We start from the raw sequence: 27,948 nt of genomic DNA on the forward strand, positions 1-27,948 counted from the left end.
CAGAGTGATACAACTCGGCTGGAAACTTAAGAAAAAAATTATCATTCACTTAAATATTTGCAGATCAGTTTTAATTTCAGTGCAGCATAAATTCAACACACAGTGAGATATAATGATAAATAAAAGTGGCTGCATTAGTTAAGCCCTACACTAGATTTGTCATTTCATATTCCACGTTATGAATGTCAAAGACTAAACATCTTATACAGTTTTGACTCTTTAACATTTCCTTTCCTTTCACACTCGTCTGTTTCCCATTATTATACATTAGTTCATTTATCCAGTTCACTGACACAAATGGCTTGATGAAGTTTATTGTTCTTTTTCAGCAGTTATCCATGCACCACATCTACAATGATATATTCCACCAAGCTGCAGTGTCACAGAGTTAATTAATATGAGGATAAACATTATGTCCTTTATTTTTACTTCATATACAAGGGGACCCAGGAGACCCTCTCACAAAATGAGCTTCAGCTGTATCTGGAGGAGTAATGAGCTAACATGGAGAGAGAGAGAGGAGCCGGCTGCAGAGAGAAAACGTAAAACAAAGCAGCAGTGATGTGTTTTTCCCTCGATGTGGCGTCTTGGAGGAGCAGAAGACGGAGAACAAGATGATTTTTCAAGAAATTTCTGGGGCTAATTCTAATCAATAAAGGCCATTTTTTAGGCACAAAAATGACATAACTGTATTGTGAAAACTAAAGGAAATTTAGTTTTCCAACCAGAATGACAAACCTGAAACCTGACCTTAATGCAGGGAGATAAAATGTGTGAAATAATTATAATAGACTAAATAGGATGTGATAACCCTAAAATACTCAAAAAAAAGTACAGGATTTGGTTTGTTATGATAAAAGAAGAATTATATGCCGAACAGCATAATACCTGGCACAGGACTACAATGTATTAAATTACTAGTTGAATAGAAAAGGATGAAGATTTCCTTAAATACTCAGAAAATTAAACAGGGTTTGGTTGATGAGTGACCTGGTATTTGACCCTAATGTAACGGGCACTGTATGAGGTGCAAAAACATACAACTGAAGAGTTAAACAAACAGAGGGGGATTTTCCTTAAATGCAACAAAAATTGCACAGAGTTTGGTTGGAGACTGATCTATTTTAAGAGTCTGCTGGGGGAGTTTTCAATCTTTCTACCATCTTGGCAGTGGCCCTTATCATCAGCACAGTAAACCTGGTATTTTGGGGCCCTGAGCAGTTGCATGCTTTGCCCTGCTGATAATACTTGCTTTCACAGTTTCTCCATCACTTCCTTCTGATCTGCTTCATCCGGTGCAGCTGAAAAATCAACTTCATAGGATTCTTCCAGGATCTTTTAGTGAAAAAAAGGGCCTTTAAAAGCGCACATGCTGGATGAAGCGCAGAGGACGGGAAGTTTTGAGGGCAGATGTTTGACTGCACGGAGGTTTAAGGCCTCAGAGGTGATGAGCTGCGTGGTGGTGAACGCTGTTTCCCACCAGAGTCTGTTCTGAACCGGTGAGGTATATTTAAGTCGGGGGGGATGAGCTGAGGTGGAGATACAAGCGTCTTCAGAGCAGTGAAATACACGACTACTGTAAGTGCACACTAAAAACTGCAGCTAGCATGATTACAGTCAGTGCCAGACAAATACACAACACACTGTGTCAATATTTTCCTGATAAAAATGCAGGTCATTTGACATATTCTTTTCCCCTCCCAGGTTTTCTTCTTGTTCTTGCTGTGGATTCTTTCACCTCCACAAAAACATCCGTCAATCAAGTGATGAGCAGCAGAAAAACAAAGCGTCAGCGAGTTATGGATCAACAGCGGCGTTATAGCATCGGTTGTTAGTTGTTTTCTCCAGCCTTGTGATGACAGGAAATCTACAGCAGGCTGAAGTGGGAGTCGCCGTCAGCAGGGGAGCAGGTCAGAGGTGAGATAAACACACAGGAACCATCAGAAACACTGACAGAAAGAGAGAGAGAGTCCCACACACTGTTCAAGTACACAGCTACAACCATTAACAGCTCAACTAGCTAGTCCTCACTGAAGATGCTACACAGGGTTCAAACAACAGTGTCTCTTTTTTTTTTTAACAGCTTCCCTCCAGATAAACTGCTACAGAGCCGCTCCCTGTCCCCGGACTCCTCCACCCAGTCGGATCTATTTACAGAGTTTTACAAAAGCAAAGATGATTTAAGCGGATGATACTCGAGTGATGTTTTGTGGCAGCACAGCCGGGCAACTCTGGCTTCAGCGTGGACAGACGTGGAGGAGATCATAGGAAAAGATCCAGCAAGTTTGGGCCTTAAGCTACTTTAATCCAGACTCATGCCTACACCACAAGTTTTAGAACAACATTCAGCAGGCTGTTCCTTATTTTTTTGACGCTTTAACCTTTACTTTGTTGTTTTCCTGCCCTAAGCTTAACTTTTTAATCAAACAAACATGCACGAATAATGATCCCACTTCTTTCTCTGTCACTTATAATTACACTGCACATTATTTGGGTCAAACTGTGTGGTGTTTTGAGAGTCAGAGTTGCCCGTCTGCACTGCCTCGAAATGTGGCCAGAAGCTTTACTGCTATGCAAGGTTTGTTTCACAGATGGGAAGTGAGTTGTTCAGCATTTGCTCCACGTGGAAAATTATTGTTGTTTTTGTTGTTGCAGACAGAGGTGATGATTTCTTGGTCTGTTTCTCTGGGCTCCTGTTTTTTTCCAAACTGGCCAGCCTGGGAGAAAGAAAGAAGAAAACATGGAAGCTGTTCAAACCGACCTTTAATTGGTGTTTTAAATCATTTAAATCTCTCACTGTGGGAAGTTGTCTCTACCTGGCTACTGGACGTCCAGTTTGCTCGGGCCGACGCTGTGAATAAGCTGTGAGGATTCAGAGGCGGCGCTGTACGCTTGAATCAGCAGGTTCTTGTTGAGGTCTCCGACCCCGCTGCCAGCCTGCATTTTGGGATACGGGGGAGTTTCCTCACCGTGATGCTGCCCTCGCCCTTGGGCGTCCATGTCCATCAGGTGGTCCAGGGGGCAGCCGTCCGTCCCCTCTGTGACCGGTGAAAACTCATGAGCGCTCGCCTGCTCGTCCCTAGACACAGGACTGATGGAGACAGATGGAGAACTTAAAGACACAATGATGACAGAGACAGAACATTTCATTATTTGCACTTTTCAAAACAGCTTCAGTGTTCAATCAAAAGGTCATTCTTAGGTTTTGTTGTGAAAAGATGTGCTGAAAGTGATAATCTGGAAGATTTCCATGTAAATAAATGTCTGTTAAGTCTCTCTCTATCTCTGAATGAGGTAACATGATGGTGATTGAGCCTACGGCCCAAGGATGAAAGCCTTTGAAGTATTACAGGCTGGGTGTCTGTGGCGACATTAGCGAAAAAAAATCACAAGTGGCGCCCAGTTAGTGACACGTTTTCCATCAGCCAGCAGTGGTTGGTCTGCCAGAGAGGGTAGGCGGAGCTAAGCGGCTGCTTTTCCGCTCTCTGCAAGTGTTGCGAGTAAACAGTAATCTACTATGGCTGAACAAACAAAGAAAAGATGGATGACTACAGATACAACTTCAACAAGAAGTGAAAATCCAAAGAAGAAGAAACAAACTCGACGCTCAGATGAAGCAAACAGTCTGAAAAGGAAAATCAAGAGTTACAACCGGAGCCAACCGTGAACGTCTGGTTAGATTGGAAAGTGTGCCCCATTTATCGCCAAAGGTGCCACCAAAGAGATCGCACCTGAAATCTCTAAGATTAGATCTTTAAGAACGAGATCTGGACATCTTTTCGTTTGGAAGCATGTATGGAAAGTGTGGTTTGTCTGGAGTCACCTCGGTGCAGACACATGAAATAAAAGGTGTAAAATGTTTCTACTCTGCATGAACTTTCAACAAAAACATGCGCGGTCAACGCTAAGATTCATACCAGATTTGAAAAACTTAATCGGTGAGTGACGAAAGCGAGAGGTGGCTGAAAACGTCTGGAAGAGACAAACAAAGACGCCTCACCTGACGTCCATGGACTGGACTCCGTCAGACAGCTCGTCCACACAGCTCTTGTTCTCCAGGGGTCCGAGCATGATGACGGGGGCTTCAGCCGGAGTCGCTGCGTCCTCCTCCGAGACGACTGCTGCCTCTCCCCTCATGTCGGACGCTGAGAACACAAGATGTTTCTGACTTCATTAATAAATATTTTGATATGGGCGCTGTTGCCTGGATTCAATTCAATGTTTCTTTTTTTATTATCATTATTTTGGCCATTTTTGCCTTTATTTACGGGACTGAAGAGAGAGGAAATACTGGGAGAAGAGAGTGGGGGATGACTTGCTGCAAAGGGCCGAGGGTGCGAGTCGAGGACTGTAGCCTCTGTGTATGGGGCGCCTGCTCGATCAACTGAGCCAAACCAGCACCCCAAATTTACTGTATCTAATTTCTTTGGTGTGTTTTAAACTCGGTGTGTAATAAAGAAGGAATAAGCGTGTTTATAGTTTCCTCTGGGCCCCCCCGTGCTGGTAAATGTCCTAATATAACCCAGTTTGGGTCAGAGAGTTCAATAAATGCTGCAGTGCCCTCAGTGTTGGTCTGTCCCTTAGCCATGAGGAGGCGCTGTTCTCCTGTCTGTCCAACACTGCTGAGTCACACTGCAGCTGAGACACACATCTGATTTGATTTAGAGGAAAGTAATTACACTGGAGGACGAAATAAGACTGTTAGAATATTCTACGCCCCAGTGCAAAGAAAAATACAAAGACAGCAATTAAACACAAGAGAGGACAAACGATGGAGAGAGTAACAACACCAAACGAATCAGAACAGAGGAGATGAAGTCACCAGGGAGGTGAGATTACGGGGAGCACTTTTTGCTCCTAGTTTAAAAGTCCTGTACAAATAAAATTCCCGTTTCGACTGAGGTTATTAGGAGGCTCCAGGATGGTGTGTTAAAGGACGGGGGATGTATTTGACACTCACCTGCAGCACCAGACAGAGGCTCCACCTCACTCTTCCGTGTTCTCTTCATAATCTCCTCAATTCTCTGTGAGAACAGACGAAACACACCTCAGAAACAACAGTGAAACAACCTTTGTGTGTATCGTGTAACACATCAATGTCTCCTGACTGTTATTCACCCAATCCAAAACCAGCATTTGATGTTTCCACGTGGGACGGATTTGATCTATAATCTATGAAGCGGATCTATGTTTAGATCTCTGATACCTTCTTCCTCTGCTGCCTCTCCTGCTCCTCCTGGATGTGCAGCAGCTCTCTCTCCTGTCTCTTCCTCTCTGCCTCTTTCTGGGCGCGCAGGAAGGCCTCCTCCCTCTGAAAAACATCCAGCCAACACCCAATCAGTCAGAGTCCCTTTTTATATTTGATTATTTATGTGAAGGCACAGTATCATCAGTGCTCAAAACAATGTCCTAAGATTAAGGTGCCTATAGCAGTCTGACCTCTCTGTCCAGCTGCTCCTGCATGTCCTTCCATCTCTGCTCCTTCTGTCTTCTCTCCTCGTCCTCCTTGTTCCTCCTCTCCTCCTCCCGCCTCACTCTCTCCTCCTCCGCCTGCTGTGCAGCCCTCTCCTGTCTCTCTCTCGCCTCCTGCAGCCTCCTTTGCTCCTCCTCGGCCCTCAGCCTGGAGGAACACATGATTGCACAAACTATCAGTTAGATAAAAAGTGATGATTACTCTCTAAAACGCACAGGTAGCCAGTGTTTAGAAGCTCGGGTTATGTGTACTCTTTTGTAAGACTTTAGGGGGCATCTGGGAGCTGTAGTCTGAAAGGCTGAAGTCTGGACAGGTTATGTTTGCTTTAGCATAAAGAGAGTGAGTTACAGTAGTTTAAATGGGATGTGATGAATGCACAAATAACAATTTCTAAATGGGATCTTAGAGATTCTGCATAATTGAGTTAAACAAGACTGAAACGGCTGCAACAAGCTGCTTTAAATTCATATTATTATCAGATTTCTGCAGCCACAGTTGATACTGATGGAGAACAAACCAAGGTGTGGTGAGATGTGGGTACGTGTGGTGTTTGGGCATCTGATAATGACTTTGGATACAGTCCAAATCCTACGTTATACAAAGAAATGCGTCAAAGCTTCATAAAAGAAAAGCTGGAGATTAAATCGACGCTGTTGTGTCGGCTCACCTCTCCTCCTCCTGCCGTTGTCTCTCCTCCAGCTCCTTCTGTATCCGGGCCAGACGTCGCCTCTCTGCCAGCAGTCTGGACGCCTCCTCAGCATCCGTCGTCCCTCCGACGCTCCTGCCTGTGGGCGTGCCTGGAGACTCTGCGGGAGGAGGGAGAATGAGACGGAGGGGTTCGGAGGTGGTGCAGTATGACTTAACAAAAAAACATGTCTAGACAAATCCTTCAGCAGAGAGGATAAATGTAAAACACAGACAGGTTCGTCACCGATGTGTCAGTGTCTCTGTTTTTTTCAGGGTTTCCTCCTCAGCTTAGGTTTAATATTAAATTACTTTTTAAGCTGGTTTATTTATTTATTTTGTTTATATATCATACATAACTTAAGTGATGTTTTAAAGCACATTGCATACATGCTTTGTAACATGAAAAAATATTTATTAAAACTGAAGTATTACCAGAAAGCGTGTGTGCAAAATCTCTATAATGCATTATAAGCTGATGGCTGATTTCCCTATTTACCTTCTGTTGACACTCAGAGCCTACGAACAAAAAACAAACAAACAAACAAACAAACAAAGGAGTCGGAAGAGAAGAGAAATATTCCGATAAAAAACTTCAAAGATTAAAGTCGTAAATTTGCCAGAAAAAAACAGCAAATTTGGGAGAATAAACTAGAAAATTTATGAGATCGCACCTCAAACAGGTTCCTATAACACGATTCTCGCTAATTTAATCTCAATTTTCTTTTTCAAGATTCAGTTTTTTTTTTATTCTTTTGCCTTTATTGATAGGACAGCTAAAGAGAGACAGGAAATGTAGGGAGCAGAGAGAGGCGGGCGACATGCACCAACTCATCGGCAGGCCGGGAGTCAAACCTGTGATCAGTGCGTCGAGGACTGAAGCCTCTTTACACGGCGTCTGATCCAACAGCTGAGCTAAACCAGCGCCCTGTCTCCTTTTTAAAATATACAGTATATATACATAAATATACATATATATATAAAATGGCCCTGATACGCCGTCATAGAGACCCTGGTTGTTTCAGTGTAAAACTTTTTATGAATAAAAGCTTTAAATTTTTCACTTCCTGTTTATTCTTATTATAAATAAATAGTCAGCACTGAAACACACACACACACACACACACACACACACACACACTCTCCCTTTACCTGCGTTCAGTTCCCTGCTGGTGGATTTGGGCATCTTTTTCTCAGAGGTCTCAGATTTGGTCGATTTCCTATCCAGGGTGCTGTGACCTTTGACCTCATTACTGTGGCTCCTGTCGTCTGTGCCGGGAGTGGTGGCCCTCTGCCTGAGCGGGGAGGGGGGGTACTGTCCGGGAGAACAGGGCGACTGGGCCCGACTCCTGTTTGACCTCACCCTAAAAAAAAACAGACACAACAACATCAGGTCACCAAAACTACAAGGTGAGGCAGGTGTGTGTGTGTGTGTGTGTTTGTGTGTCTCGCACCGTTTGGGTGTGGCAGGGCCCTTGCTGTTGGACCTGAAGGAAGAACTGCGGGCCGGTGTGTTCGGAGATTCACCCTGTGGGTCACATTTACAGATATTACCGTAATGATCACAAGCAAACAGCACGTCTGTTCCTCCTTCATCTCCTTTGACAAAATAAACCCTCAAGGATGATGGGAAATGTAGTCTTAGTCCTTCTCACACTGCCATGTGAATACAGCAGAGACATTCATGTTCATCTAAATAAAGTACGACCTTCAAAACTGCAGACGTGTGTGTGTGTGTGTGTGTGTGTGTGTAAAAAACAGTATATTTCTGAGAGAGGAAAACACAAATGTCACACAAAAACTTGCTACTGTGCCCTTTCAGCCCTGAACAGCATACTGTTAAAAAGGTTATGTGTGTGTGTGTGTGCGTGTGTGTGCGTGTGTGTGTGTGTGTGTGTGTGTGTGAGGGCTGACCGTGGGTGTTTTGGCTCTGGACGTCTCTTCGGGGAATCCAGCGATGCTCCTGCGGTTGGAGGAGCTTCTGTACGGTCTGTGGTTGCTGGGGGAAGCTGTTCGTTGGGACACAAAAGACACTGACAAGTCACAGACCAACACATGAATACACACACACACACACACACACACACAGATGTGTTCATACGCCACACAGAGACACACACACCACGATGATGACACAGACCAAGGACAAATAGAAGAGGAGACACTTGAGCAAAATAATCGTTAAAGAGACAGTCTCTTCCTTCTGCTGTAATCTTTACCCATAATCCCAAAGAGACACATTTTACCTGTTAGAGATTAAAAGCTTTTAGTACCTCGACATCTTAAACACATCATAAGTAACATGTTGTGACTGACGGGTTTATTTTTGGAGCTTAATCCATAAATTCATCACCTGCAGAGGAAACGAATCAGTCGCTAAATGTTTGATGGGAGCATGTTTTGATTATTCTTGTGCCCTAATGTAAGATTTTCATAACCTGTGTGAGCAAATCTGCAAGTTAAATTCACCTTAAACCTGTTATCAATAGTATGTTTTAAAAAGTGAGATAAGGAAGGACTTGACATGAGTCTGTTTGGAAAAGTCCTTCCTACATTCACACCTTATGGAAACAAAGAAAGTCTCTTTTTTAAGCCATATCTTTATGAGTCCGTCGATTGTTGATGCCCCTTGACTTGTGGAGGAAAGGGCGGTGAGTTTATGTCCCCTTCACTTCTTTAAACCTTTAAAATGTATTAGTCACTTTTATAGTTTTATCTTCATTTTCTCCCTTTGAGCAAACATTGTCTTCAGCAATCCACAAATAGCTTGTTATTTTATCAATTTTTTAATTTAAAGGGCCAGTTCGTCGATTTTCAACCTCAGTCCTATCATGCTATCATGAGGAGCTAATGTCATTATGGTCGGAAAAAAATGCAGTTTCACTCTGTGCCTTTGGAGGACGCTATCCGCTTCTCCGATGGGCCCTGGAAAACCTCCGCCAGACAACGGAAAACTCGTCATCTGGCGGAGGCCTGGGAGCTCGCTAAACTACACTTCCTCCATCTAGGACGCCGCCTCTGATGTCACGTCTCGTTTAAAATCATCACATTTGAAATGTAGACTGCAGACCTGAAGATGTTTTAGACGATCCACCGGTATATTCTCATCGTATTTCAGATCCTGTACTGCTGGGCCGTTCCTTTCAGAGGGAGGGGCGCAATGCATGCTGGGTGTTGTAGGAATGTAGAATGGGTGAAGCCACTGAGCTGTTTGTACAACTTTCTCCACAGCTATGCCGCCAATTTCAAATATTATTGCTTCTATTGATTACAGAGAACACCAGCTGTGACTGACAGGGGAGAGCTGCTCCTTTAAGGGGCAGGAAGCAAGATTTGACTTTTTTTGCCCTGCATTATGGATAAACACAATCAGTCCTGTCCTCTTGTTGAAGCCTAAACTGCATCTTCCTTAAACCCTGATCCTGAGAGGTGAAACATCAGGTTGCCAGATTTCTTGCTCCAAACACCAAAGTGACCAGTTTAATCATTAAATCTCCTCTGCCGGCTCTTATTTGATCACGTTTCCATAATTAATGAAGAGGTCGTGGCATGCTGCGGTGTGTGAATCGTGTCTGCATGTGACTGCTGTCTCTTACCTCTCTCTGGTGAATGCAGGGCGGCTGAAGAGTTGGAGAGCTGTTTGTTGATTGGCTGATCCATCGCGGGTGGAGACAGGAAGTCACTGACTGATTAAAAAAACACAAATCACTCACACAGTCAGACGCATACATGGCAGTGATCAAAGGTACCGACTGCTGCTGCATTGAAGGATGATGTAAATGTCACAGAAAGGTTCACCAAACCAATCTCACACCACAAACACAAAAGTGCAGGCTCACACAGAAAATAATCCCGCCGATCGATGAGCCATGCAGGCTGCAGAATAAATTAACCTTGGTGATGTAAGACAGAAATGAAGCAGCAGAACGGAGAGCAGAGCAGACACAGCGAGTCTTTCTGCAGCCTGCTTCATCATGAAATGGAGGAGGATGATGCAGAGGCGACCGCTGCAGAGCCATAAGACTGGGAGGGAAATGTTTAATACGGCACCTGAATGCACCACGAGGACATCCAGAGAGAAAACCAACAAGTGGGGATGTAAATGTTCAGTGTACATGCACGTTATGACATGATTACTGTGAGTAAGGGCTGGTGGAAGTATTCAGATCCTTAATTTAGGCAAAAGTATTAAAACTACGCTGTAAACATATAAAACGCATTATCAGGAAAATGTATTTAAAGCATTAAAAAAATCAATCAATCACACAAAGCAGCAGGTCTAGACTGGACTGACACAGAGAGACAGGCATGAATCACCATGAGCAGCACTTTAACAGACAGAAGCATCGAGCAGAACCAGACTCGACTGGATGGGCCGAAAGATTAGAGATCTATTACTTTATTATTCTCATGCATTGATGTGAAAGGATGTTTACTTTTGCAGTAGGTTAAGATGGACCTCATTTTGAACTGTTGTTTACAGGACTTTAATCTATTATTTTTATTATGGATTAACCTGCTGATTATTTTCCACATTAATCAATTCATTGTTTGTTTGTAGAAATTGTGATAAGATTGAGAAATGTTGGAGCGATTGCCAAGAGCCCAAAGAGACGCTGAAGAAGAAAAAAAAGCAGCCGGATCCATTATCCTCCTGAGACCCTGCGTCCTCATACGGGGACATCACATTTTGGCTTCACAGCACCATAATATTTAACTCTGCGAAACTTAGACCCGTTGGTTTGATTCATGGACACTTTGTCCTCCCCCCTGTGGTCACAAAAGCACATTACACTGATCGGTGTACATTCAAGATGGCCGAGATCCCGACCAACATGTGTTACAGTCGGTCTTTACAGAAAACTCAACCAGGTACAAAACCTCTTCAGATTTTATGATTGAATCTTGTTTGTTTAATGCGTATGAACAGTTGTAGCTTGATTCGGCAGAGACATTTGACTGATTTTATCATTAGCAACAAGCTACAGCACCGTTACGACAGGGTACTCACATGAGGACGTTGGGACTTTTTCAATGTAACACAAAACAATTCTTAGGTTTTATATTTATTAGGTCCTGTTAATCCCCAACAGGTAGGAGAAATTAAAGATGCATAGCAAACAAAAGCTCAGGTCTCAGGAGGCTGCATGTTTCTTTTTTACATGAAAATAATCTGAATTATCAGAACATTAGTCAATGAATTAATGAACAGTATTAAGGGCCTGTGTCCACTGACGGCGTCAGCTGTTTGTTTGTTGCTGCGCTCTAAGTTGATAATACTTTTAGAACACCGCCGAGCTCGTCAATGTCACTTCTCCCTCACCGACCAATCAAAATCAAGAAGGGGCGGGACTTCCAAAATCAACTGATTTTATGTTACATTGTAAAATGTCCTTGAATGAAAGCAAATAGTAAGCACACAGAGCGATTTACAACAGGCTTAACGCTCACTACTGAGGGAAGCCGCAAGACAATATCGTAACCTAGCAACAGTAAGCGCCGGTGAGGAGCGCTCTGAAATTGAGATTGTTGGTGCTGTCAGCGTCAAAAACACCGTTAGAGGACACAGGCCTGAATTTGTTTAAAATCGGACCATTAAAATAAAAAAAAACACAGGACCTTTACCTACAGCAGAGTACTTTTACAGAGGAGTAAGAAGACTTTTACTGAAGTCAAGGATGCAAATACTTCTACGAACGAGGCTCGTGGAAAACACTGAATCAAAACAGATTTCTGGAGGGGCTCGGCTTTAATATAGAACAGGGACGATTGGAAATGTCTGGTGTGTGTGTTTGTGTGTCTGTGTGTGTGTGTGTGTGTGTGTGTGTTTTGATCAGATTGCACATGCCTGTGTGGAGGTGAGGTTGGGTTTAATAAGTTTACCAGATAGCTAGAGGGTAAACGTCTGGTATGATGTATGGTGTGTGTGCATGTGTGTGTGTGTGTGTGTGTGGTGCAGGGTGCAGCAGACTGGGTTCCCTGCTGAGAATGAAATGTGTGCATCACTAAACACAGCCCTGGGCCAGGAAGACAGGAAGTGGAGCAGCCCTTTGTTGTGATAAGGGTGGGGTGTGTGTGTATATGTGTGTGTGTGTGTGTGTGTGTAGTGGGAGGGGCCTCCAAACCAGACACTCATTAGCCACAGAGGAGAATACAGGTGGAAATTCTGTGGACCGTTGATGACAACGATGAACAGTCACAGCACTGATGTTTCTCTCTGTCACACACAAACACATATATATATATATATATATATATATATATATATATATGTAAACACACAGTCAGTGTTGGAGGTCAGACGTTTGTTTCTCATGCAGCAGAAGTATTTTTCATTTCTCTCCATCTCTTATCACCTCTGGGTTTTATCTGCTTCGTGTTCCTTCGGCACAGACGAGCCTGAAGATTGTTTTTACTTATTTAAAACGGGACGCATTCACAGTATTTTTGGCGGAGCTGGAACATTGTTCCCTATTATGGATTTCTTTGTCTTGCAGCATCATTATTTGATTTTTCATCTCTTATCCCAAAAACAGCCTGAAACCCATCTGCTCACCACGGCCTCTGGACGATAATACCTTCCCCTGTTTTCAGGGATCATTTTATTTACCTCTTTCTGCCTTTGTTTGCTCGTTTTGTTGTTCGTTATTTACTTTGTAAAGCGGCCTCGGGGCCCATGAAAGGCGCTATATAAGTCTAAGTTATTATTATTATTTATTATTATTGTTATCTTTGTGTATGAGACTCCATGGACAGAAATACACAGAAAGTCTGCAGAGTTACTAAATAAGGTCAAATGAGTCAAATGGACAGTTATTGGCCATTAGGGCTGTCAACGAGTACTCTAAATTCAAATATATAACAATTTGAATTGTAATAAAAAATAGATATCCAGTTAATAAAATTAATAGTTGATGTGAAAAAATCAGCACTGCCGCGGCTCTCTCTCGAGCTCTCGCGTGTTCTCGTATGTCCGCGGGGCACTCTCTTGGTTACAGAGCGTCTTTGAACGCTTTAATTAAGTCTACCTGAAACAAGCTAGTACAACAACCGTGTGCCGCTTGGTAATGATGGCGGAGAAGTCAAATCCCGGCCCGGCTGGAGAGAGAGGGAGACTCTCACCATCGGCACAACAGACAGGTACGGGTATGCTCTGTGACGCAATCGGCCTTCAAACACGGCCTTCGAAGGCTGCGGACGCTCGATTGGGACACAGCTGTTGATTTAAAAAAAAAACACGTTTATGTTTAAATAAATGAGCACAGCTCTCTCGGAGCTACCGTAACCAAATTATTTGATCTGTTTATTTTGTGTAGGAAGCCTATTTTTATCTTTTAAACGGCATGTTCATGTTTAAATTAATAAATCTTTGTCAGTAGGTTTGTCTCACGTTGTACTGGTGTTTCCCTCTTGTGGACATGTTGAGCAAAAACAGATGTTGGAATAGTTCGAACCTCTGGCTGTGTTCGAAATCAGATACTACATTATGCATACTGCATTCAGCGGTATGCAGCTGTTCACATTTATTTTGTAGCATGCTACGCCAGGCGCCAGTTTCCGGGTTTGGAAAGCAAGAAACTGATTCTTCAGCTATAGCGCCCCCTTCTGCTCTAAAGCTGCCGCTGTCCATGATTTCATCTGCCGCTGTGACGTTCCAGCGCTTTGCATTGTGGGATACAGTAGGCGAGGCAGACTGGTCCGATGCTTTTGGAGATGTTTTCCGAATCAGTACAACATCCCAGTATTTTTGGCACACTGCTTTTGTTTGCATACTACATACTACACTTTGTCCAGATCAGTACGCACGTCTAGTACAGTACGGCATTTCGAACACAGCATGTGTTTTTTTAGAAGGAATAATCGAACGTCCTTTTTGGTCAATGTTGACAGCACTAGTGGCTGTAAATATCAGGCTGTTAATTTCAGGCAAGAGTATTAAAGAGCAGAGGAAGACGGAGCCTCACCAAACTCACCTGAGATTATCTAACATATTCCAAAGTGTAAACTTAAAGTGGAGACAGCAACACACTGATCATCTGCTGGACAGTATGTCTGCTTTATATTTAAAGTCCAGAATCAACAGATTTAAATTAAATCGTTTTTTATAACCAAAAAATCACAGTGCTTGTTTTGTAACGGTAAATCTACGTCTGGTCACACACTTGCAAGTTAGCTTCATCTGTGCACCAGCTGCTGTAATTCATTTATGAAACTAAACTAGACTGTAACAAAGAAAAGGCAGGAAATCAGTTAGAATATGATTCTATCAAACAAATCAAATCATCTGTGCCTTCAGTATCTGAGCTATTCAGGGACAGGAGCACGTCCTTGAGTCCAGTCGAGGTTCTCTGAGGTGCTCTTTGGATGTGACACGAAGATATAAAAAACAGAAGGAAACTCAAACTCTCTTTAAACTATTAAAAATAACCCGAACTCGAACATCAAGATGTTTATGGCTTCACCAGCTGATTGTTTCTTTCTGTCGTCATAATGGGAGTCAGCCCGGCCTTAAGCTGCTGGATTTCTCTGCCTTTGTTTGTTACGGCAGGAAGTGAAGGAGGAGAATCTTGTGCCAAATAGTTACAGCTCAGGAACCTTTTCACTGCAAAGATGTTTATCTAAGGAAATCATTAGGCGTAAAGAAATTATAAAATATATTTAGTAACAAGAAAGAAAAAGAAGATTGCAGCGGATTCACCACCAGACACAGAGACACACCAACACATCAAAAACACCGACGACGATAAACAGCCGCATGCAGACGGAGGAACAGCTGCAGGTGAGACAGCAGGACTGGTGGCGGTGGGGGAGCGGCATAAGCGTGGCACGCACACACACACAGTCATGTGGTCTGTACCGTTACGGGATTGGCTGGCACTTGAAGCAGCAGGAAGCTCATTGGGCTGCGCGGAGCCAATGGCAGGGCAGGGCGGGGTCTTAGGGTTACCTGGGCAGCAGGTGAAGCAGAGCGGAGAAAGCAAAGCGTTACACACTCACACACATCGTCCACATGTACACGCACACACACACAGGAACAGGTGACAAACCATCCTCACATACACATCCACAAACAGCGACATAAACAGTCAGGAAATATCAGAGACGTACAGAACTCCACAGCCGGACTCAGCAGGAAGTGGCGCATTAAAACCAAAAACAATCAGATAAAACAAGACCCACGATGCAACATGGATGCTCCTTACAGGGCGGGACACCATGCAATAAAGCTGTGAGGGTAAATGACCCTGCGCTAAGCTCCTCCCTTGAACGGCCAATGTCCACTCCTACGTTAGCAACCGTAACTAGGCACGGGAGGCCTGTCAAGCTTTCAGATGCCCTAACGCTTTTCGTGAGTCGAACACGGAATATAAATTGTGTAAGCCCTCACTCGCTGCTTAGATCAGCAAAAGCTCTCAAGACGCTAACTAACTTGGCTAGGTTAGCATGTCAGCAAACAAAGACATTGTTGTTCCTGCATATGATTGTCCTAACCATGCGTTGTAAAGACGTGGGGTGCCTGGCGCTTGCATTTGGACAGGTGCGCTCTTCATTCTCACGTCTCCGCTGACACATTATGTTCTGGATGAAGCTTTCAGATGCGCGTTGTCGTCCTTTCTGTCGACTCCTCTCTGATATTTGGGAAGTATACCTCCAGAAATGTGCTATTATTTCCCCTCGGAACATCTCTTACTGTTGTAGTCGGAAACGGCATACTATTTCCACACGGAAAGCTTGACAGGGGTAGCAACAGTAACCAAGGGGGGGCGGGACTTAGCGAAGGGTCAATTCTAAGACCATAAATGACCGGCACCAAACTGCTTGTGATCGCTTCCAACACATTTTCCTCCACACCACAAAAGTCTCAAAGCATGAGTACATTCGGCAGCAGCACTCTCATGAGACGTAGTTGGTTGCGTTAAAGGACCACAAACTGTTCCAGGATTTCTCAGCTTTGCTTGTTTTGTAAAAAAGCTACAAAACTTAAATCAGAGGATACGAGTGCAGAAAATTTATGAAGACACATCAAACATAAATGTTTTGGCTTTGGATTTATTAGAGATTATTCCTCCTAACAAATTCAGCGAATGGAGGCAGAGGCTGCAGCTGCTCACACGCAATGCATTCTGGTACATGTAGGCACTCAAACAGGAGAAATCTGCTTTCTCTGTACATTTACTATCAACACTAACATGACCTCCACACAAAACATGGCACTATTTCCCCCTAACAGCCGCTTCCCTCCAGCTCCTGTGTTCTGAATAATCGTGAACTCAAAGTTCCCCAAACGTGTAATCACGACTGAGTCAGCTGTGATGCATAAATGATAAAAGAAAAGTGTGACTGCTGCCACGATGGAACGAGCATCAGAAAATGCAGCTGTGCAGAATTTTAACTGGACCACTTGGAACCAGAGAAGAATACGCAGCATGCAGACACACACACACCCGCACACACACTTTGCGTCTTTAGTGAGTCCCTGTCCTTTAATCGAGTGGAGCTGTAAGACGAGACGCTGCTGTTTCTGCTGCAGTGAGCGTTCTGCTGGGCCCGACTGATCCCAGAGCAGCCTCTCTGCCAGTCAGCCGGACCGGAGCCAGACGAGCTGCTAAGAGGACCCTGATCCCGGGTCAATGCCAGAACGGCTGGGCCTGATGGGTACAGTGAATAATTGATGGCGTTATGAATGCACCACAGGATCTGGATGCCGGGCTGGTGGCGGCGCTGTAGCCTCCCGCCGGCTCGTCATGACGCCAGAAATATCTCAAAGATGATGCGATCCGACAGGAAAAAGACGCAAAATTAAAACAGAGATGGATGCTGGCAGAGAAAACCGCCTCGTGTCGCACTTTGCCTGTGTTTATGTGCGCGGCCTTGGTGCGCTCAAGGTTGATGTGTAACTCCTGCTCCTCTGGGAACGAGACCTCCCAGCTCGGAAATAAGACAACAGAGCAATGACACACATAAACACACACCTGTAGCACACTGACAAGCTAAAAGCCTCAGCTAACACACACCTCTGATCACAAGCATGACTGTAAACACACTCGGCCTCTTCTAACCCAGACGAGGTTTACAGACAAAGCGCTGCTCCTGCATTGCAGCCTCCACACCCTTTTCCACCCGCTGCCCTTCTCCTCCTTTTACCTCCATCGCTTCTCCTCCTCCTCCTCACCTTCCTCTCGTTATCCTCGTTTCACCTGCTCCTCTCCAGCAGCCTCTGCTTTGTCTTCCCCACCCTTTCATCCCACCATCCCCCCTCTCTCTCTCTCCCCCCTGACCTCCAGACCTCCCTCCCAACACCTCCCCTCCCAGCCCCCATCAGTATCCGCCCGTTTGCTCTCTCCTGTTCTACATCTCAAACCAACCCTCCGCTGACATCATCGCTCTTCTTCTTCCATCAACACAAACCCCCCCCACCCTCCCATCGTACTCACCCTCCACTCCATCAGGCGGTCCTCCCCATGTCCAACGTTTGGGCCTGTTATCCAGGTGGTCTCGCGGATCCCCCCCTCCTCCACCTCCTCCTCCTCGTCTCTCGGCGCCTCCGGCTCTCCGGCGCACCAGGGCCTCCAGCCGCTCCTGCTCGTTGCGTTCAGAAACAGGGAAGAAGAGACATTCTCTCACTGAGCCATCGCTACGTCGGCGTAAGCCAGGCGATGCGCAGGGAGACGGTTGGGCCATGGTTACCGCATGCACACCGCAGCGGCCTCGCCCCTCCGTCCTCTGTTCTGTGTGCCGGCGGTCACCAGCACTCGATCGCTCAGTGATACATAATACAGCAGCTCTGCTCCTCTCTCTCCTCGTCTCTCTCTGTCTGCCGCTCCCTCTAGGTAGCTCCGACTCCCCCTCTCTCTCTCTCTCTCTCCTACCTCGCAATTATTAACCCCACCCTCCCTCTCTCTCTCTCTCTCTCTCTCTCTCTCTCTTTCTCTCTCTGTCACTATCTTCCTCGATCTCCCTCCCTCCCTTTCTCTCTCTAATGACTGAATCTATTTCACAGAGCAGTTTAATCAGACAGGAAGCGACAAAATGCAACCCGTCACCACCCCCACGTACACGCATGAACACACACACGTACACAGGGGACCGTGCCTCCACACGCACGCACACGCACGCACACGCACGCACAGACTGGATGTTGATACTGGTTGCATTGGTTTTATCTCCTTATTCGTGCTCTCAGATTTCATGGTGCTTTTCTTTGCCTTTAAATCTCCTCTGCGTCTGAAATATGCTAGCTTACTTTCCTTTCTACCTTTTTTTTTACACACAGTAAAATGTACTTTAACAGCAGTGACAAACCAGCAGAACGGCAACACAACACATCCTTCACATGATGTGACAATACACACAAATAATGGCCTTTTCTGTCCTGTTATTGCCTCCTCTTTCGAACACTCAAATGACTTATCACTCACTGATTTGATCTTGATCTTTGCCTGCGCATACGTTTGATTTTTGCTGTCTGTTAACGTTGTTTTCTGTCTCCTTTGTCTGTAAAGCACTTTGCTTTCCTCCTTGTGTTTTACATCTGCGATAGAAATAAATTGATTTGACTTAATGGGTCTAAAAAATTCAGTATTTTTCCATAAGGGATCAATGATTCGCAACGAGACTGGACGGAACTGCCAAAAGAATCGCCGGACATCGTAAACATGGCCGTTCACATCAAAGCGACGCGCACAGACACAGCTGACCGTCTCCATAGCAACGACGCACTGACAGACCGCACTACTCCTGCGTTAATGCTATAACTTTAGTTAATACTGTAACGTTAGTATTAGGCCCAGGTTACATGACTTAACTGGTTGGATTTCTGTTACTGTTATAAACAGAAGTTGATGACAGTGACATGATCATGATGTTGAGGCCACTTCAGATCAATGATTCACAACGAGACTCGATGCGACTGCCGAAAGAATCCCCTGACCCTAAACGTTCTAAAACTGGGTCGTTCACATCAAAGCAACGCAACGCAGCTGACCGTCTCCATAGCAACGACGCACTGACATAGTAGTGGGGTCTACTTCTGTGTTAAAACTATATCGTTAGGATTAGGCCCAGGTTACATGAATTAACTAGCTGGATTTCTGTTATCGTTGTAAAAGAAGTGGATGACAGCGACAGTGACATGCTCACGATGTTAGCTGTAACACTGATCAATAAACGTCAAAGACAGAGAGTTAGCAAAGAGAGCATCCGGAGTCGTGTTTGGCGACTGCAGCGCCAGAGACAGGGTTGCTGTGTCCTGATTGGCTGAAGTGAGCTCTACATCATTCAGTTCTAGAACTGCATTTAGAGATTTGACAAGGCTTCAGACGCTCTGCGACTAACCAGCTCACACCGCTGCAACTTTCTCTGCAACATTCTGAAACCGTTTTGCCACGTTGCACATCATCGATCTGACTTTAGAGAACAAAATAAATTTTAATTTTCAGGTGCTCATTGTCTAAAAAGTGCCTCCTTGCCTGAGAAGAGATGTGATTCTACACGTCCTTCTCTTCTTTCTTCCATCATAATGGAGACAATTTAAGACGCTGTCAGATCGAGTGACTGCACAGGGTCTATCTATTATTCATTCTTATATTAACAGCAGATATTCAAAGAGATTTCATGGGTTATTACAGGGTTTCTAATATCACATAGAATAAACGTAAGACCTCTTTCATGATCATGGATAAAGTATACTGTATAAAGATATAACTGTAATCTGGAGGCAGATAAGCATCAGAACATTGATTAACAAGATAATTAATTATTTAGTTCAGTCCAACATTTTGCTAAATCCTCTCTTTTAAATCATATTGTAGCTAAAAGTAGTGACAGTAGCTGTGTTTACATGGAGGCTGATTATAATCGGTTTAAAAGCCCGAACTGAATAAAAGTCTCCATACAAACACCTCAGTCAGAATAATAAGGCTCCAGCCCTGCTCCTGGAGAGCTACCTGCCTGCACGTTTTAGGAAAACGCGTCACTCATGGGCACCGCCTGTGATTTCTTCCGCATATGTCGCCACAGACACCCAGTCTGTAATACTGCAAATGCAAAGGCTGTCATCAGTGGGCCACAGGCTCAGTCACCATTGAGTTACCTCATTCAGAGATAGATAGAGACTAACAGACATTTATTTACATGAAAATCTTTGAGATTCTATCTTTAAGCCTGTTTCTATGTTTGTTTTGGGGGGATACGAGTTGTGATCATGACGTTATGGTGTTGCAGCCTCGTTATCTCAAGAAAACAAGGTAAATAAAATATATGTCAGTGCAGCTGTGTAGTTACACACGGGCTGAACAGAATGCATAATGTGCGCATGTCACACAGTAGTTCCGACTAAATGCAGCGGCGCATGTAAACACCAGAACGACAAAAAATTGAGCATGCACACCCAGCGAGCGTTTGCTGCAGGTCTGATGACGTCGACTGAAAGCACCTAAAGCCTCCTGCAGCGCAGTCCACTGTCACTACAATCCCACTGTTAGTCTATAGGTCTGTAATGTCTCCGGACAGCCTGCACACACATACAGATCCTGTTTTAACAGCACTGTGAGCAACTGCAGGCAAGAGAAAAGATGTAAGACGTTTATACTTTTAAAATGTGATTTTTACTCTTGTTTTAAATCGTAGTGAGCCAGTCTTTACACTGTCCTTTGTTTATGCCCAATATTGATTAATGACTTGGTAAATATCTGATTATGATGCTCTGTGCAACATCGCACGTGACCTTTAAGACATTGGCAAACCAAAGTTATGATCAATCTTCTGCTGTAACTTTGATTTGACATTTAATCCAGTTCAAAGCATTAAAGTGGCTGATTTTTATTAACTATGAGCTCCATTATAAAAATAGTCCAAGGAGAACAAGCATGATTTTTGAGGCCTTGTTTTTACATCTATGTGCAGCATATTTAAATGTGTATTCTATAAAGAGATTTAGAATATATGTAGCATAATTTTTTTGTTCAAATCAAATCAAAGGCAACTCTCTCTCTCTCTCTCTTTCGTCTGTCTCTCTCTCTCTGCTAATTTTGGACCTGCTTTCTATTTACAACCGCTTCCTTGACTGTTGTTTTCACTCAGCCGCCATTAAAGTTGTGGTGTCACTAAGCAGACAGCCGCTCCAGTACGTCGTCTATATATAAAGGATGGGAAGGCCCCACCTCAGCACTGTGGGTGTGTTTGCTGAAGGTGCATGCAGAGTCACGCACAGACTGCAGGAGGGAGGAGAGACGGCAGGGCGGGGGGGGGGAGAGGGGAGAGAGATTTAAAGGGAGACGCGTGAGGTGAGGGGGAGGAATGGTAGAAGAAGAAAGAGACGCAGATAAACTGAAGATACAGATCAAAGACTGCAGCGCAGACTTCTGCAGAATAACACCACTGATGTATCTTAGAGTGGTGAAGTACATGGTATATTATAATACAGTATAGCATAGATAGATACTTCAAATTCATCCAGTCCCTCAACTTATGTCTTTGCATAAATCTAACATAAATTAGAAGTTAGAGTTGCTCATTATGGACTCATTCACATCTGCAGACATTTAAATGAAGCTACCTGCGAAGATTAAGAGCCTGACACAGGACGATAATCACAATAAGTGACTATTTGTCTGCTTAAAAAATGATTGAGCACATGAAGCCTAAAAACAAGTCTGAACACTAACGAACGGTCTGTCTACTGGCTGAGAAGCTCTGTTATGATCACCAATGACTCGCCCAGCGATTAAGATCAATAAATAAAGACTGTGACCTCAGACACACGACCTGCAGCGATTTCTCTTAAATGTTATAAAAGTCGTAACAACGGCAAAAACCATAGAAATAAGCTGCTTGGGGTTATAATAACGACAACACCACAATGTAGAGCTGAAATAAAAGGTGAATTAAATTAGTGGTTTAAGAGAAGATAAAGATAAACTGTCTTGGTAGTTATGTGAATAGTTTTGGTCATTTTTAAAACTCAAAAAGACGACAAACATTTGCTTTAGTTTGACGATTAATCGTTATTAAATATCTTCAGAGATGAACATTCCCCTAAGGCTTTATGGTAAATGAACTGTACTGATATAACGCTTTTCTAGTTTTCTAGTCTATGCAAAGTGCCAACTCCAAGGCTCATTCATACACCTATGGCTACACCTTCAGGAGCAGTTTGGGATTCAGTGCCGTGCCCGATGACCGTATATATAGATGGACTACACGTCTCCATCTACTCTCATTGTATGTAAGTGAAAACAGCCCCCGTGCGGGCGCTGCCATCTTGCGATGATGACGTCATTTGGAGCCAGAGTCAGTGCAGTAGTGATTGACGGGTGGAGCGGGATGACACTTAACTTACCGAAAAACTCCGTCACAGCCGCCTCTAAATTTCATCTAAATGTTTTGCTTAATATAACTGCAGTTCCAAACAAATAAAGTTTATTGAATTTATAGCCAAGAAATGAGCTACGATAGTTAACTAGCTTAGTTCAACATGCACACACAGCTTCAAAGGTTCAGAGGACGTGCACGCACAATGAAAGCACACAGTCGGTCAACACAGCTATGCGTCATGCGTGAGAATCCAGGAGTCAACGAGCGATATGACGATGAGATCAGTTCATTTCAGATATTAATATGACAACTAAAATTGAGCACCCTGTTTATGAAACATATTCTAACCTTGGACTTTTATTTTGAAAATAAAGAAAACTATTTGTAGACGCAGTCTTGAGCTCCTCTGAGAAACTGTGACGGCCATTTTTCACCATTTGAAAGAGTCCACAATGATAAGCAGTAACGCTTAGTGCCCTTAATGCCTACAAAAAGACTAAATTAAATAGAGATTTAGATCCTGCATTTAATCCCTGTTATTCTTTATAAAAGCGTATTGATCCTGTTTGTATCTTTTCCTGTTCAGAGGTGAAATATGTGCTTGTCACAGCACTGCCAGCATCGAGCGTCTGTTCCAGTAAACGGCACATGATACGCCGGCGGTGATGTCATCGCCCCACGAGACTGACCGATCATTATGTCATTAAGTTATGCATATGAGCGTGTGGAGGGGAGGAGGGGAGGAGGGGCTGTTAGCATGCAAACACACCCTTTAAATCAATAACGACAGCGACCCCCCCCCCGGGCGGTGAACTCTCAGTGGATCAGGCTGTCGCCGGCTCGTTAACCCTTCATGTGCTGCTTAGCATTTCGACATGCACTAATAATTAATGTGCTACCTCCAGCTGAAAGGTTATCGCACGAGCGCAGCAGATAACTCAGACAGGACTCTAACAGGGATTATACTAATGTGAGTCAATGGCTCTTCTCGGCCAAGTGATGCCCACTCATGACTCATGCAGAGTGATGAGTTTTATCTATGGTCTAAAACCAGGAACAGGAGTCTAACAGAGTCACTGTTTTACTGGTTTTTTATTGGCTGTTACAGAGGACATCACATCACCACAAGCCTGGCTTCACTACATTGGCGTCCTGTTCCTTTAAGAGTTTTAAAGCACATGTCTACATAGCAGAATTGTTGACACCCTATGAGCCTGTTTGCAGCCTCAGTTCCTCAGGTGGGGCTCTTCTGTTCATTCCGGCCACTTCATTAGGTACACCTGAAACATCTAATGCAGCTCAGTACGACAGCACAGCCGTGGATTCTGCTTTTAACAAGTTTAGTTTTTGTTTTGTTGAGAGTCTGAAGAGTGTAAATTAAATCCTGTTTAATACCGAGGCCGTAGTTAAAGGTGGTGTTGTAGTAAACCAAATTATATCCAGATGTGCCTCTAATTTTTTGTCCTCCTCTATTTATATACATGAGGGGGCCAGAGTATTAGGAACACCTCTGAATATAAGACAGCTGCACCACCAATATTTACCCTGACGCTGAAGTATCATTGAATTAACACCTCTATGACAGCTTAGACAAGAGGCAACATAAAAGCAAATGGCTGGTGTGTTGGATTACATTAGACTGCTCAGGTGTACCTAATGTAGTGGCCGGTGAGTGTAAGTCGAGGCTTTAATCTAAAGGAGATCGTGTTCGACTTTGAAACGACCTGCTGGAGGAGATGAGGCTGCAGAATCAGTGACATCTTCTTAAAACTCACTTTTATCCACTTGCTCTTATGTGATGTGATGTTTGTGTTTTATTTCTATTTAATTCATTGATTTTAACTCCTTTAACCCTTTATGCTCCGTTTCCTCTCCGCCGTGTTTTTACATCTTTTGTCCTCTTGCTTTGACTTCCTGTTGACTGTAGTTGTATTTAGTTGTTCATGACTGCTTATTTGTCAAAGCACTGTAAACTCTTCTTTTTAAAGGTGCTTTATAAATAAAGTTACTATTATTAATGTAATCGACTCAGCTGGCTACACAATCTGTAATGATACGAATTGGAAATCTGTTTAAATGTATCTGAACGCCCGTTTCATTTCTTTTCTATCAGTTCCCTTATTGATTTATGATCAGTCGTTCATGTAGGAATTCAGTGTAGAAAAGGACGTACTGATGTAATGAAGCTAATGATGCTAATGAAGCTAATGTCACTATCAGTCAGGGTATAAACCTCTGCCAGCGAGGGTCAGACACAGGCCACTCCTGGAATTTAAGCGTGTGTTTGATGGAAATGATCGTTTTACACAGAGACACAAGATGTCATTTTAAGGCCTATTTGTATCATTGTAATTATTTTCCTTGGGTTACATACATAGATAGATATATAGATACTTTATTGATCCCAAGGGGCATCCAGTAGCTTACAAGACATGTGACATTACACGTCTGTCAGACCAACCCTGGAACATAAACGTCTCAGTTCTTGTCATATAAGCTTTCTTATGGTTTTTTTTCAACAAAACTTTATTTAAATATACACACGAGGCTGTGGCTCAGCGGTAGAGTCGGTCGTCTCTCAATCGGAAGGTTGGCGGTTCGATCCCTGACTGCGACAGTCACATGTTGAAGTGTTCTTGGGCAAGACACTGAACCCCACCTTGTTATGAATGTGCATCGATCTGATTAGAGATTGGCAGTTAAGCCTTTACCATCAGTGTGTGAATGGTGTGTGTGAATGGGTGAATGTGACATGTTGTGTAAAAGCAGCTTTGAGTGGTCGCAAAGTAAGTACAGTCCATTTACCCTCTCTTCTGCAGAGCACACAGACACCTGCTGCTCTGCATGCAGAGTGTGTGTGTGTGTCACACCTGTAGACACACCCTACGCTGCATCCCTCATGTATAATGTCGGCGGGATGATTGACTCAGACGCGCAGTTACGCGAGTCGGCTTTTCAGTGAATGTGTCCCCGTTATTAGCTGAACCTCGGCCCGGAGCTGTTGAGCGCTGTGGCTGCATGAGGACCGCTCACGGAGCAGCAGAGGTGTGGCAGAGTGGCTTCACCTGCACCTGTGCACACACAGCATGAGGCTGTGCGTTTGGCGACAGGAAGTCTGTTTGTAGACGCCTAAAAGTAGTCTTTGTTTCGTAAAATAGAAAATAGACTTTAAAGTCCCAAATAATATTAAATATAGTTGTTAATATGTACATGAAAACACACTGATGTGTTCCCTTACATTGACAATAGAGCAAAAAGAGCTACAATCATGGTTTGAGTAGAGGAACTTTTCAGTTTGTAATATAATAACTGATACCGCCAAAAGGAAAATATTAACAGATATAAATTTTAGGTCATATCGGCCACCTCTGCTATAAACCAATAAAAGACCCAGACATGAAAAAAAAATACCGTGAAACCTGCAGAATATTAACAAAGAGATCCAGATTTTTAAGCTCTCTTATGGTTTATGGTGGCTCTGAGGCTGTTGCAGAAAAGCAGCCAAACTCGTCATGTTTCACCTGAATGCACACAATTAGTCAGCCGACAGAAAGTCATTAAAGCTTCTGCATTAATTACTTGGTATTCCCTTAAACTCCGGTTCAGTCGAACGGCGGCTGGAAGTACACTGACTCGGTTATGGATCGACACGATTAATTCTGCGGCAGAGAGCTCAGAGAGAGAACGGAGAGGAGAGCGAGGGTTCATAGTTCTCGTGATTTAAACAACAGACTGATGACAGAGAGAGGGAGGATGAAGGAGGAGCACACAGACCAATACATAATGTGTTGTGTGTACATAGTGTGAAGAGTATATTATTATTTCATTACTGATATTATTGATATGTTTTCATCTTTTTATTGCCTCCTACTTTTGTACTTTATTTAATTTGTCTGTTTTGTGAGCTGCTGTGACGAGTACATTCATAATAAAACTTATCTTATGCTGCATTCAAGTTTATTCTGATTAACGTACATTTGAGTTGCCAACTTGGGCTAGGTGCAGTTGCTCAGTATTGTTTATCTACCTTCAGTTCCTTTCTATATTATTAATATTATATGATAACATTTTGTTGCCGTTTTAAATGTTATTTGAAAACATTTAAGGCAGTTTAGGATAAAAATAACATGTATTGATGTCTTTAAAAACAGTTAAGGGGTATTTTGATCCTTAATAATAAAACTGCTGACGTGTGGAAACAGAGACAGCATACATGACATCACACCTACAGATGTGACTAATCTAATTTTAGTACAATTCACACGGGATTAGTTTTACTAAGCGACATCATGGTTTAACAATAATCCCCCACTTCTGTGTTTCATGCTGCACATTCAAACGGGACAAACAAAGTCTGCATTTTACTTAATTTCACCTTGAATATGACGTCTTAACATGAACTTCCTGAACGACAAAAACAACGGCTGCTAATTATAAAAACAATGAAGAGACTTTTAACTGAGATGAGCGTCCTGAATGCATCAATGACTGTATATAAAGATGGACGACGCGTCTCCATTTACATCTTGAGCTGGTGACGCTGGTGAGTTCAATGACTGTAGTGTTAGTGTTAGTTACGTCTCCTCTCGCCGTTCCTCCTCTACTCTGCTACTCGGGAACAAAACGCTGCAGGAGCCCCATTTGTCAACAGAGCTGTCAATCATGAGGCCGCACCCCCTTTTTATAGCATCAAATAACTAATTAAAAGTAAACTTGTCAGAAAAATGAACACTGTGACATAAATCAGCATGATAAGAACTAACTATAATGACAGAAACCATGTTTGAGAAAAATGTATTTGACGTGTATTTTGATTTTATAGTTTGACTCATGTCCCATCTGTTAACATGGAGGAGGCGGGCTTTATGAGCTATACTGCTGCCAGTCAGCAGGGGGCGACAGAGAGGGTTTGGCTGTCATGTCATCCATCTTTTTATACAGTCTATGATTTGCCAAAAAAAAACAATTGCTGTGACCTCTGACCTTCTCTGCCTCTTTCTGCTGCCGTCTCTTCTCCTCGGCCGCTGTCCTGCGCTTCTGCTCCTTCCTCTTCTGCTCCTCCATCTTCCTCCCTCGCTCCTCGGCGCGGCGCTCCAGCTGCTGCTGCACACGACGCTCCTTATCCCGCAGAACCTCCGATATCTCTGAACAAACACGCGCAGCAAACACACAAAGTTAAGGGTATTTACTCAAATACTTAAACACCAGATTTACGTTGGGGCGCTTTTGTACTTTTTTATACAATTTTAGAGGGAATTATTATTCCTCTTACTCGTAGCCATGAGCCCCAGGGCAGAAATGTGCTTCATGTGCTACAAAACTGAATTAATTAAGGTCTTAAAAGTAGATTTTGACACAAGGAATCCTTCGAATAAAGATCTTAAGATGTTAGAGCAAAAAGCCGCCTCAGGAGTAGTGCATACTCCTGAACAAACTTTCATCACATTGAGCCAGGGTTTTGTGTTCCAGGGTTAGTA

The 27,948-nt window shown here is 43.5% G+C and overlaps 1 protein-coding gene across 4 annotated transcripts in view; it reads right to left on the reverse strand.

Annotated features, from left to right (window-relative positions):
• Positions 1–54: 54 nt before the first annotated feature.
• Positions 55–27,948, reverse strand: part of map7d2b (MAP7 domain containing 2b) — a 30,604-nt gene continuing 2,710 nt past the window's right edge. The window contains exons 4-17 of one of the 4 annotated variants that reach the window (XM_069666894.1): positions 27,455–27,615; positions 17,593–17,737; positions 15,015–15,104; positions 9,754–9,843; positions 8,072–8,166; positions 7,612–7,685; positions 7,310–7,521; positions 6,141–6,279; positions 5,440–5,620; positions 5,207–5,311; positions 4,961–5,024; positions 4,001–4,145; positions 2,817–3,112; positions 55–2,717 (exon numbers count right to left, since the gene is read on the reverse strand). In XM_069666894.1, coding sequence (XP_069522995.1) covers positions 2,821–3,112; positions 4,001–4,145; positions 4,961–5,024; positions 5,207–5,311; positions 5,440–5,620; positions 6,141–6,279; positions 7,310–7,521; positions 7,612–7,685; positions 8,072–8,166; positions 9,754–9,843; positions 15,015–15,104; positions 17,593–17,737; positions 27,455–27,615 — 1,793 coding nt within the window. In that variant the 3' untranslated portion in view covers positions 55–2,717; positions 2,817–2,820. Of the gene's footprint in view, positions 2,718–2,816; positions 3,113–4,000; positions 4,146–4,960; positions 5,025–5,206; positions 5,312–5,439; positions 5,621–6,140; positions 6,280–7,309; positions 7,522–7,611; positions 7,686–8,071; positions 8,191–9,753; positions 9,844–15,014; positions 15,105–17,592; positions 17,738–27,454; positions 27,616–27,948 lie in introns of all 4 variants that reach the window. The other 3 variants (XM_069666893.1, XM_069666892.1, XM_069666895.1) reach the window with 3 other exon arrangements.

The sequence above is a fragment of the Semicossyphus pulcher genome, unplaced genomic scaffold, assembly GCF_022749685.1.
Source record: "Semicossyphus pulcher isolate SPU_LCO1_2020_fin unplaced genomic scaffold, fSemPul1.0.p SCAF_18, whole genome shotgun sequence".
Classification (NCBI taxonomy): Eukaryota; Metazoa; Chordata; class Actinopteri; order Labriformes; family Labridae; genus Semicossyphus; species Semicossyphus pulcher.